Source organism: Boleophthalmus pectinirostris, unplaced genomic scaffold (assembly GCF_026225935.1).
Source record: "Boleophthalmus pectinirostris isolate CB_2022bp ecotype Guang Dong unplaced genomic scaffold, ASM2622593v1 HiC_scaffold_21, whole genome shotgun sequence".
In the NCBI taxonomy this organism is placed as follows: Eukaryota; Metazoa; Chordata; class Actinopteri; order Gobiiformes; family Gobiidae; genus Boleophthalmus; species Boleophthalmus pectinirostris.
This window is the reverse complement of record NW_026571175.1, coordinates 34,222,614-34,234,471: the sequence shown is the minus strand read 5'-3', so window position 1 is coordinate 34,234,471 and position 11,858 is coordinate 34,222,614. Positions and strand designations below refer to the sequence as shown.

General features: G+C 39.3%; 1 protein-coding gene across 1 annotated transcript; it reads left to right on the top strand.

The window, feature by feature from the left end:
* Positions 1 to 640: 640 nt before the first annotated feature.
* Positions 641 to 11,798, top strand: polr1h (RNA polymerase I subunit H). The gene is made up of 5 exons (XM_055157626.1): positions 641 to 801; positions 7,543 to 7,662; positions 7,735 to 7,835; positions 9,653 to 9,762; positions 9,880 to 11,798. Exons 1-5 carry the CDS (start codon positions 654 to 656, stop codon positions 9,902 to 9,904), a joined length of 504 nt encoding a protein of 167 aa, XP_055013601.1. The 5' UTR covers positions 641 to 653; the 3' UTR covers positions 9,905 to 11,798.
* The last annotated feature ends 60 nt before the right edge of the window (positions 11,799 to 11,858 follow it).

The following is an 11,858-nucleotide window of genomic DNA, read 5'->3' as shown; positions in this document are numbered from 1 at the left end:
TAAATAAAGTACAGATACCTAAAAATTTTAATTAAATATTTATTTATTTATGTTCAACCCCTGAATGTAGACTAGGCTTAACAACCCTATTAGAAGAATATAAAGCATCACAGTGGGTTAAGTGACTTGCCCAAGAGCACAAGGGCAGGGTGTTAATAGCAGGAGTTTAGCTCGTTGGTGACTAATACAAAAAGTTAAATGTCTCATCTGCTCTGTGTTAATATGAAATCACAGTGTGTGGCTCCCTCTGCTGGTGAAATGTGAGAAACTCTTGAAGACTAAAAACAGGGATAATTTAATCATTTCCCATCCCATAATATCTCATTTGCCCTGAATTCTGCCTGGATGACTGGGGAATTTTACACATATTTTATTTATGTGTTTATTGTTTTAATTCTACAGACTTAGACTTAGGCAAACTTTATTGATCCAAAAAGGGAAATTATTTGGAAGTTGTATATTTATTTTATATAATAAAAAGATTTATTGTGTAAAATTAACATTTCCATTTGTTATGTTAATGTGAATAAACTATTCCCTGTTATTTATGATATTATCCCATCGACACTAATGGCACAAGGCAGACGCTCAGTCACTAGGTGGCGGTAATGAGACGTAACCCTCCACAGCAGAAGTAGAGGCCAGAGCTGCGCATGCGCGACACACACGTGAGACACCAAAACGGATTTAAAACTGTTTTTTTCTGCGTGTTTTTTGCGTATTATCTTCAGATTTTTCTGTTTGATCTGCTGCGTGGAGAGGCTCTACATCTACGTCTACGTCTACAGTCACTTATAAGAGGTATGTTTATGACAGATTATCCGCTTTCACGTGTTTGACACGATACATGTGAACATGTTTATTTAAAAATGTCCTTTTCGCTTCAACTGTACAGGCACAAACGTGTACGTGAGCCTGTCTGCCTGACATACATCATATCATTGTCTGTACATGTCACAGATCATCCAGAATAACATGTCCCAAATATTTGTGTTTGTTATAGTCAGATCGTTACCACATAAAACAATCTGAGGAAACTAACACATATATGTTTTTATTTATTTTACTGGTGTTATATTTTATATGAAACTCTGCACAGTACTTGGAACAGACATGCAGTAGTCAGTACAGTGAACACAGGAGGGTCTGTGTACATAGGTGGTTCACTGGAGTAGACTCGGTCCTACAGCCTCTTCTGCTTTAACTCACGGGACACGTCCTCTGGACACAGACAAACCTGCATTAGCTGGAGGTACCAGTGGGCCAAAAGTCTCAGTATATTCTGAGTCACTCCTGTCAGACTTATTTTGTGAAACAATTTCCAGTGTTTGACATGGACACGTTTCTAATGATTTCTTTTAAAGCAAATGTGCATAAATCTGTACTATGTTTTGGTTTATCACCAAACTGGTTTTCTGAGGAGCTGATAAAATCTTGTTTTCAACCCAACAATATACTTTCTGACTTTGCCAGTGTAACAGGCCTGTCATGGCCCACACTGCCCATTCTAGCAGCCCTGGGACAGTCAGACAGGAGGAGTCAGGGAGAAGAAGTGAAGATCTCAGTATAAACACAATTAAAGGTCTGTGAAAGTTGTCTGTGGAACTATATTATACAAGATTCACTTTTGTGAGGTTTTGGACACTAGAATGTTGTTACCTTATCAAAAATATAGCCAGAGTTGTGTTTTGTTTCATTCGCACATGTTTAAGTAACTCTTTATGTCTGCATCTTTGTGTTTTCAGTCTGATAGAAGAACTCAGCCTAAATCTACAGGTTTGTGTGTTAAACATGTGAATGAAACAAAACACAACTCCAGGTCTGTTTGAGGAAACTACATTAATAAAAATAATAATAATATGGATCCTTTAAACACATATTTTATTACATACACACCTTTTACCTAATAAAGAGATTTAATAATTATATTTGCACACACAGAAAAATGGTGGTAGTAGAATCAGCTCTTCAAACGTTATAATGCAGCTGAGTCTAATCACGGGGACAGATGTTGTCAGGATTATTCTTCTTCGGTGTCGTCTTTTTGGGTGGAGTCTTCCAGGTCACTTTGACTCCTGGTTGGTTGAGTTTCTCTTCCATCTATTAAACACATAAACCTTTAGAAAACCGTAGTAACAAAGAACAGAGGCGTATAGTAGACAAAGATGTACCTTCTGTGTGAGCAGCCTGTAGTTGTTTGGGTCAGACATGTCCAGATCAGAGCGGAAAGACACCTTCACTACAGTGTACTTGGTTTGTTCTTTCTTCTCTGTCATCTCATCTAACAAGGAAACAGAAGAACAGTCAAGATGAGTTTTGTTTTTTCCCCAAACATCACATGTTACAGTTCACTGTTACTTATCATTATTTACTTATTAACACACAGGCTAATAAAGTGTGGGTGTGTTACCTGCTTTGTAGCAGAAGAAGGGCAGTCTCTGGCTGCAGCTCACAGGTCTCCAGATGTGGTTCTGATCCTCCACACCGCACATGCTGGTGTTGGAACGCCAAGGGTTCACACCCCAGTATGAAAACTGACCCAGGCTGCTGTTATCAGACCACTTCCACGGTTTCTCCATCTGACCGATATAGCCATTTATACAAGTACCAGAATATAATTTTGAAGACGCCTCGTTGTTTTCAGCTTCACTCTCGATCAGGGCCAGGTCTGTGTAGTTTCTCTGCAGAACAGTTGAGCAACAGCATAGTTGCAAAAAGAGTCGATGAGGAAAAAACTTTTTCCCATTAAAATCTGAAAACAATCATAGGCTTTACTATAAAAAACGTATTTGTATAAAATGTTATGTATTTAAATTCTGCCTTTTGTACAGTTGGAAACCAGTGTAATGGATAATACAGGCGCATTTACAGAAATGTTTGAAAGGCTTAATATGCTTTATCCCTGTTCAAAAAATAATAAAATAAATGAATACATTTGCTCCATAGACTTTATTTGATATAGGGCACTATAATATGAGTGGAGAGGACATTCAGCTGATTGTAGGAGCTGCTAGAACTACACAAATATAATAATAATAATAATTATTATTATAAAGCTATTGAGAGGTGACACATTTCAGTTAATTTAGGAATGTGTTGATCATGAGACAAACCATACCTGAGTAACAAAGAAAGCAATCCCTCTCGCTACAAGGAAGCTCTGACCACGTTCCATCCCTACTTCCTTTTGGACACACATCTCCTTTGTAATAGTAGTCACGCCTGTTATCCCACTTATGAAAGGCCACAGGAGAATAGAACAGTCCGATCCAGGCGTCTCCGGAGTACGAGTCTGTTCTGATCAGTTTGTTCATGTCCTCCATGTTCCGGACAGTGGCCAGGTCGGTGTAGGTCTCTCTGCAGAACCTCTGTGCCTCTGTCCAGCTCAGATTCAGATTCACAAAGTGGAAGTGACGACTCAGCTCCTGAGCCCATGTCTCCACACACAGCCCTGAGCAACAGTTTGTTTGAAATGATTAAAAACACATACAAATGTCGTCATGTTTGTAAAATCAGTCTGAACTTACCACACAGAAGGAAAACCAGAAGCAGTTTGTCATTCATTTTGTTTCAACTTCACACAACAAAATATCATGTATTACTTCTAGTTCTGTAAAAAAGTTCCGTGTCATGATCCGTCTCCAAAGTGACGGTTCAGTGAGTAATCGCCTTTTATAATACAAGTCCAGGAGGCGAGGAATTATAAGTATGTATGCAAATACACACAAGGGCGATGTTTTCCCTGTTGGAGCCACATGTTTGAGAAATACTGTGTGTGTGTGTGTGTCTGTGTGTGTGTGTCTCTCTGTGTGTCTCTCTGTGTGTGTGTTTACACGTGTGTCTGTCTCTGTAAGTAATTACGTTTATGTTTATATAGCAGTTTTCGCAAACATGTCACTAAAACACTTTACAGAGCATTATTCAGTCACTCCACACTCTGTGGTGGTAAACTACCACTGTTGCCACAGGTGCCCTATGGCAGACTGACGGAAGCGAGGCTGCCAGTCTGTGCCATCAGCGCCTCCAACCACCACCATCACTCACGCACACTCCACTTTCATACTAGGCAATGACAGTTTTTGCGACTGGCGCCCCCTGTGGCACCTGAGTTTCCAGTGTCTCTCTTCCAAGTTCTAACCAGGTCCAGTCCTGCTGAACTTCTGATCTGACAGGATCAGACTTTGACAAACCGATATGTGTCTGTGTCTGTTTAAATACTGTAATCTGTGAACATCTCCAGCATTTGAACTGCACAAATCTAATGCTAATATCGACATCATGGAATTGATTTTTAAGTTTAGTTCTAGAATGAGTGAACTAGTTACTTATGTTTTATTCATTACCATAGTCATTGTTTGTGGAACTTGTTGGTTGAAAATTTGGTGATGGTGCGGATTTATGAAGCTGGTGGAGAATATACGAAACATTTTCACAGACATTTTGCCACAGAAAACCATTAACCTGAAGTCTCACAACCCTACAGAGCGGGACTTCCGGCTGTTGTGAAAAAGGTCTGTTGCTGCAGGGAAATACTGCAGTAATTGATGATATTGAAACTACTTTATGCCACTGACACAACAATAAAGCCAAATAATCCCAGTGAAACATTTTAAATAGACAGTATCATTAAAAAGCCTGAACTGCAACAAAGAAATAACAGAATGAACCAATAATTAGCCATAGACATTGGTTATTCCACCCTCTACAGCTCAAAAATGCTCAAAATCTCTTCATTTTTATAAAGTAAATGTACAGATCATAAATATACAGTCCCAGAATATATTGTTCCAGCTTTCATATGAAAAAGATTAAGTTGATATAGTAATTATCATGACAGGCGTAACATCAATAGAAATCTTGGGATCTTTTTTTTGTCATTTTAACCTGGGCACTGAGGGCTTTGGTTTGTATGGTCTTCTTCTAAAGATGTTACCTCCTCACTCACTGAGGTCATTCTTGTTTTGTACCTGTAGTTTGACACCTTTTTCCGGTTGAGAACCATGGTCTCAGATTTGGAGGATCTGCTTTTCATCCCCGCCTCAAACAGTTCCAGCGAACGCTGCAGGTCCTGGTTTGATGAAGCCATTAGGACAACATCATCTGCAAACAGCAGAGATGAGATCCTGTGGCCCCCAAACCGGCCCCCCTCCGGCCCCTGACTGCACCTAGAAATATAAACACAAATATAAACTGTCCATATAAACGGTGAACAGAACCGGTGACAAAGAGCAGCCCTGGTGGAGTCCAACATGCACCAAGAACAGGTCTGACTTACTGCCGCCAATGAACACAGCTCCTGCTCCGGTCATACAGGGACCAGACAATCCTTAGCAAAGGGCCCCAGACCCAATACTCCCAGAGCACCCCCCACAGGACACCACATGTGGACTGGTTGGACAAACTCCCATGAACCCTTGAGCATCTGATGGAGAGTGTAGAGCTGGTCCAGTGTTCTGCGACCGGGACAAAAATCACACTTTTCCTCCTGAATCCGAGGTTCGACTGTTGGTCTAATTCTCTCTAGTCCCTGGAATAGACGTTACCGGGGAGGCTGAGGAGTGTGATTCCCCTGTAGTTCTGACCATCCGGTCCCCTTCTTAAACAGAGGGACCACCACCCCGGTCTGCCAGTCCAGAGGTACTGTCCCCGATCCCTCGTGGGGGAAGGCCCAGCCACCAAACACACCCACCCCAGGCCTGGCTCGGTGGGGGGCCCCAGTAACACCAATCCGGGCGACTTAACTGGGCTTTAGGGCTGTCGAACAAACAAACGAACAAAACAAAAGACATTTTAAGTAAGTTGTGGCTAGATCTGACCTGAATATTACATTGTGTAACAACACTGCCAGGTATGTTTTTGATGAGGAAACGACATTATAAATGATCAGAAAATAGTGTAATAAAGGCCCATTAATGTTGTGCCCTGAAAAAGCCCACGCCCCGGCCACAATAACAGACATTTACTTCATGCGAGAGGGCCTCAGATATGTTTTTGTGTCTCCAGTAGTTTACACAGGTCTTATATCTCTGAAGAGGACTACTGACCCCTCGATTTCACTCGACCGTCACCTCATTTGCAGAGTTCCATTTATTTTTGAGATAGGCAAACTAAAAGATGTTATCAATGGACATTTGGATTTAATTGCCTTCCAAGTTCCCTCTAACCATAAAACCAGGGCACTGTGTTTGTCTGTTTTACATGTTTTGGCTACTTCCTGGAGCCTGCGTGAGAAGAGCTGCAGGATCATGATGTTTTGTGTCTTGTTTATGACAAAGTGAATCTAACAGAGTTGGAATCAGTAACAGACTTCAATTTTTCTTTTGCTTTTGTAAGGTCCAAACATTTGTGAAGCCGTAGTTGACGCTTTGTGCACCTTGTTCCACCTTTTAAAATGCCTTCAAAAATAAAAGAATCCACGGAGAGCGATCCAAGTGCAGTTAAAAACTCTTTACTGAATATTCACATAAATGGGACATACAAATACATACAAAAAAGGGGAACTTTTTAACATACAGGTGACAGGAGGTCAAAACTGTTTGGCTCCACTCCACACTCCCATGGTGCACCTGCACGCGCCTTAAATAAGGAGCCATAGACCACAAAATAATACAAAAAATAAACATTACTTAAGTAAACTTAATCTTAAACTTAAGCAATTTAGCAATAATTAATTGAAAGAAAAATGTAAATAAATCAAATTATTTTGTAGCAAATAATCAACAAATAATCATGTGAACCATAAAGAATTACCAAAATACCAAAAATCATGCATTTTAAGTAAATATTAAATCAAACAAAACAAGAATAATTATCTCAGTAATGAAAAAAACTACAAAACTGGGTTTAGGCTCCCACAGCTTTGTATGCAAAATGTTGATTGTAAATGGCATAAACATGATCAAACTGTGTCTCCAGATTTGGAGTAAACATGTTCAAATCAAATATAGTTTTTACTGATAACAATTCTAATGCTGATTTATTCTTATTTACAGAAACATTGGACATGACGTCCAAGTTGGTGTTTTGGTTTTCAAGACGAACATCCAATCAGAAAGCAGAATGAGTCTCATTTCTGTTGCCATTTTGCTGAAATCCAGTTGGTTTAAACGTAAAAGGACTCTCCCTGATCTGAATTCTCACTTAGTTAAAACAAAGTTACCAGTGAGAAGTATTTGACTTCCATAAGACATTTTGTCTTGAGTACTGCTCAGTGTTAATGTGTGGCACAGGAAAGACCCTGGTCTCCAAAGCCTCCAGGAGCCACACGCTCTGTTCATCTGCAGCAGCACAAAACACCACAGCACTGTTATTATATTCTGCCTACAGCCTATGACGCCAGGCTGTCTGCTAAACCTTTTTACTGCAAGTTAGTAGTAGTAGTAGTAGTAGTAGTTTTTGCATACTCCCCCTGCAGGTGTAGTCTTGTGAGTGCAGTTTGGATCAGATACACAGATACATAAGGGTTTGTCAAATACAGTGTGCAGTTATTATCACTACTAATGAAACTATTTGTTGATTTGATTCTCGTCTCTTTTCACACAGGGATGTCGTGTTTTGCTGGAGACCCAAACTTCTGCCCTGAGTGTGGCACAGTGCTCCCTCTGCCGGGCATACAGGACATAGTGCGCTGTCCCCGCTGCTCCTTTAGCATCCCGGTCAAAGGTGGGACAGAGAGCATGTCTGCAGGTCGACCTGTGGCCCTAACACAGCCTAACTCGTGTGTCTCGTGTGCAGAGTTTTCAGGCAGAGAGATCCGCTCCACTGTGGTGTTCAACCCAGAGAAGTCCAGTGTGGCTCTGGAGGAGGACGAGGACTCAGAGCTCAAGGGACCTGTGGTGAGTTTAAAGGATCCATATTACAGCTTTCTGAGCAATGTTATAATGTTTTTCCTCATCACAAACAGACCTGGAGTTGTTTTTGTTTCATTCACACAAGTTTAACACATAAACTCTGCTGAGAAAACACTGTGGGTTTGTTTTTGATGAGGTAAAAGCATTATAACATGACTAAAAGTTCACAAGAGTCCATTTACGTAATGTAGGACCTTTAATATGATTTACACCAGTGATTCTCAGACTTTCAGCATCAAGCACCAATTAACTTAATATTTAGCTTTCCAAGTACCACCAGATCTAAACCCGGACCCAAATTAGGGCCAAAGAGGGTAAAAAAATGGAGTATACTTGCTCTAAAATTAGTCTAAACAATGCTTAGTTCTGAATGATGACTAAACCAAAGGACGTCAATAACATGAATAGATCTGTGTCTATTCTATGTTTGTGTGTTAAACGTGTGAATAAAACAAAACTCCAGACGACTCCAGGTCTGTTTTTGATGAAGAAACAACATTATAACATCATCGTCATCATCATTCCGGACTCATGGTCCATTTTTAAAACAGACAAGGACAGTGACATTACAAAACAACAAACATTTGTGTTTTTAAAAGAGAATCACACCAGTGTCTCCACATATTGGACTGATCTTATTGCACTGAATCTCATATTTGTGAGTGACATTATTATTTCATTGTCTGATTTGTTCAGCCTGCAAATAAAACTGTACATTAAAATTAAAATTCTTAGTGCAGTGTTCATTCGTGCAGTAACAAACATTTCAGTCGCACTCGTCCATCGTGGCCTCCTCAAAAGCACCAGTAAAGCTTCACTGTGGCACCTGCAGTCTTTGCACACTGGCTTTTTTATAATCAGTCCAGAGGTGAGCTGTGTACAACGATGAACAATATGTTTTAAACAATAACAACTTTACATCCTTTGTACAAGAACCAAACTTATGCATAAGAGCAGGGGTGTCAAACTCATTTTGGTCCGGGGGCCGTATCCAACCGACTTTGATCCCAAAGGGGCCGGATCAGAAAACTCACATCATATAAACCCCAAAAATAACAATAAGTTCAAATATTTGTGCAGAGAAACACAAATCTGTTACAGAAATCTTTTTTAATTGATGAACTCTTGTTCATCTTGCTATTTCAGCACAATGTTTTAAATTAACTTGTGTGCAAATAGAAATAAGTAAATTTTTTTTAGAAAATCCTGCACTCGGCTCCACTTTTCTCATTTTTGACATTTTGCTGATGAGAGTGTCACGGTCAACAGTCAAAACGATCGTCCTTTAAAAGAGGCAAGTTTGGAAAGAGGCAAGTCTTCATTTGTGCTGCTCTGGGGGAGGCGTCCACACACAGAGGCGCTGGAGACGCTGCTGTGTTAAGAAAACTAACATTATTTTAATAGAAAACATAATTAAAATATTTCAGTAGAAAATCAGCCGAGGGCCGGATCTGGCCCCTGGGCCGTATGTTTGACACCCGTGCATAAGAGTATTTGCCTGAGCATAGAGCGTCCTACACTGTCTATACACATCATCATCATCTGTCATGTCCACAGTGATGATCTGCCCCAGATATTTAATTTTTGTTGTAACAGACGACACAACATTTGACAGGCAAAAGTCAAGAAATCTCATGTTCTTATCTTCTTTGGTCCTACAGATCATGATCACACTCTTTATTGCATTATACTTTATATCACATAGATTATAACATACATTTATAACATACATTTTATAACATAGTGTAATATGGGCACTTTAAATGTAAATAACTGATACAACACTCATGTCCCTCCCTCAGATCGACCGGCGCTGTTCTCGATGTAACAAAGAAGGGATGGTTTACCACACCAGACAAATGCGCTCGGCCGATGAGGGACAGACTGTGTTCTTCACCTGTATTCACTGCAGGTAAGACTCTGGGACACGACCGTGAACCAGAGATTGGTATTAACATGAATTATTATTATTATTATGTGCTGAAAATCAAATCTGAATCTTCTCTATTTTGTTGTGCTTTGTTGACAGATACCAGGAGAAGGAAGACTCATGAGAAGACCTTTTATTATTATTTTTATTTTGGCATCAGCTGTCACCATTATATGTAAATAAGACACATGCATTTCAGTTACTGTAAAATACCAAATAATAAACGCCGGGTGTATGTTTTGATAAATAATTGTTGGTTCCAAATAAATGCTGACAAAGAAACAAATCAAGGAAGAAGATGTGACCACTGACGCTGCACGTTTGACTCGGAATGAATAAGTTAAAAGAATTTGGGTACCATATTTTCCCAGTTTCGCTGAGCAAGATTAGCCAGGTTGGCGCCACCTAGAGCCTCTGCTCAATTTAATTTCTCTCCAGCGACTAGATCAGGAATCAAAACACAATAGATACATATAGAGACATATATTCTGTATTGTTTACGTTTCCCAAGATTGAGGATTTAAAGCTGGAACAAAGAGAATGTTTGGTGAATTTTATCAAGGGAAAGACGTTATTGTTCTTCTTCCTACGGATTTGGTGCATTACATACGTCACGACCAAACAGCAGCGATTGGTTAAATAAAAAAGTACCCTCCTACTGTCGAGCGAACGAATCACTGCGAGGTCAGACGTTTGTACGAAGTGAAATGAAGTAAAACTGGCTAGAGCAAGATTTTTGTGAGGAAGAAATGAATCGCCTGGTCTCAAATAATTGCCTGGTCTGAGAAGTGATTCAAACAAATAAACGCCCTGGTTATTATTTGATATTTTACGGTAGTTTACAAGCGCTTTTCACAACTTTCAGAGACCAGAGCGGAGTTTTTTAGTGATAACTAGCATGTTAACAGCGTATTTCCTGATGTGGCAGACTAATTTTGCCAGACAGATCTAGTACAGGACCTTTAACTGATCAGAAAATAGATAATATTGTAAATGTTGTCAAAATCTGAATATTTAATGTATCGGTCCAAATAAAAAAGCAAATAAAAATAAGAAACTGATAAAACTTTCAAATAAGGGTTTTGAGTTCCATCTAATTTTGACTCGTCCTTTGGTGATTGGAAGGACTTAGGGATACACTGTATTTGAGATTTGTATATTAATGGCACTTTTGCCTCTTTTGCACAATTAAAAGGAAGTATAATCTACATGGCAATATTTTTTTTAGATATTTACAGATCAGGGATTATGCACGGAAACTTCTGACATCTTCTTGAAACAGAGCAACAGTCTCCAACTGATGATTACTTAAATACTTCTCGAGATGAATTCAAATTATTTCTTGTATATATAACAAATTATCAACAATTTCCTTTCCATCCTCCAACAAATACAAAGAAAGTTGTAAACATCTGGGAAGACTGCCTTGAATCTATACATTTATGCTCCAATAATGCAAAACACTGTCTCATACAACTCAAAATTATACATAGACTTCACTATTCAAAAGTGAAAATCCATAATATTTCCCCAGTGTCTCTTCAGCTTGTGATAAATGTCAGTCCTTCGATGCAGCGCTGTAGCATGCATTTGTCTCGTGTCCAAAAGTGGCCGCCTACTGGTCTGATGTGTTTGATACAATATCGCAGATTGTTAAAATGACATTATTGCCAGAACCTTTGTTTATTATCCTTGGTACATCAGAAGTATTTAATAATATGACATCAGACCAAAAGCAGTTCATTTCTTATTGTTTTATTAATGCAAAGAAATTAGTCTTAATGTCATGAAAGGGGCCGTCAGTTCCAAGCTCTAAAATGTGACTACGAGACCTTGTCATCTAGAGACAATACGATATTTGTTAAAGGATAAACTACTGTCAGGCTGTTAGGTTTGTTCTCAGTTTTGTGAGATTAATTTTTATTTTTACTTTTATATATTAAAAAGTATTGAGTGCTGTTGATCCTGTACAATTTGAGTTATACTGTTTTTGGCTCAATAAAAATCCATCCATCCAGTTTCTGTTTCTTCAGCTTATCCGGGGCCGGGTCGCGAGGGCATCAGTCTAAGCAGGGACT

Coding starts and splice junctions, on each gene's coding strand:
- polr1h (XM_055157626.1), top strand. CDS start 654: ATGCGCGACACACACGTGAGACACCAAAACGGATTTAAAACTGTTTTT. Junction 7,663..7,734: donor CTTTAGCATCCCGGTCAAAG/GTGGGACAGAGA, acceptor TCTCGTGTGCAG/AGTTTTCAGGCAGAGAGATC. Junction 9,763..9,879: donor TTCACCTGTATTCACTGCAG/GTAAGACTCTGG, acceptor CTTTGTTGACAG/ATACCAGGAGAAGGAAGACT.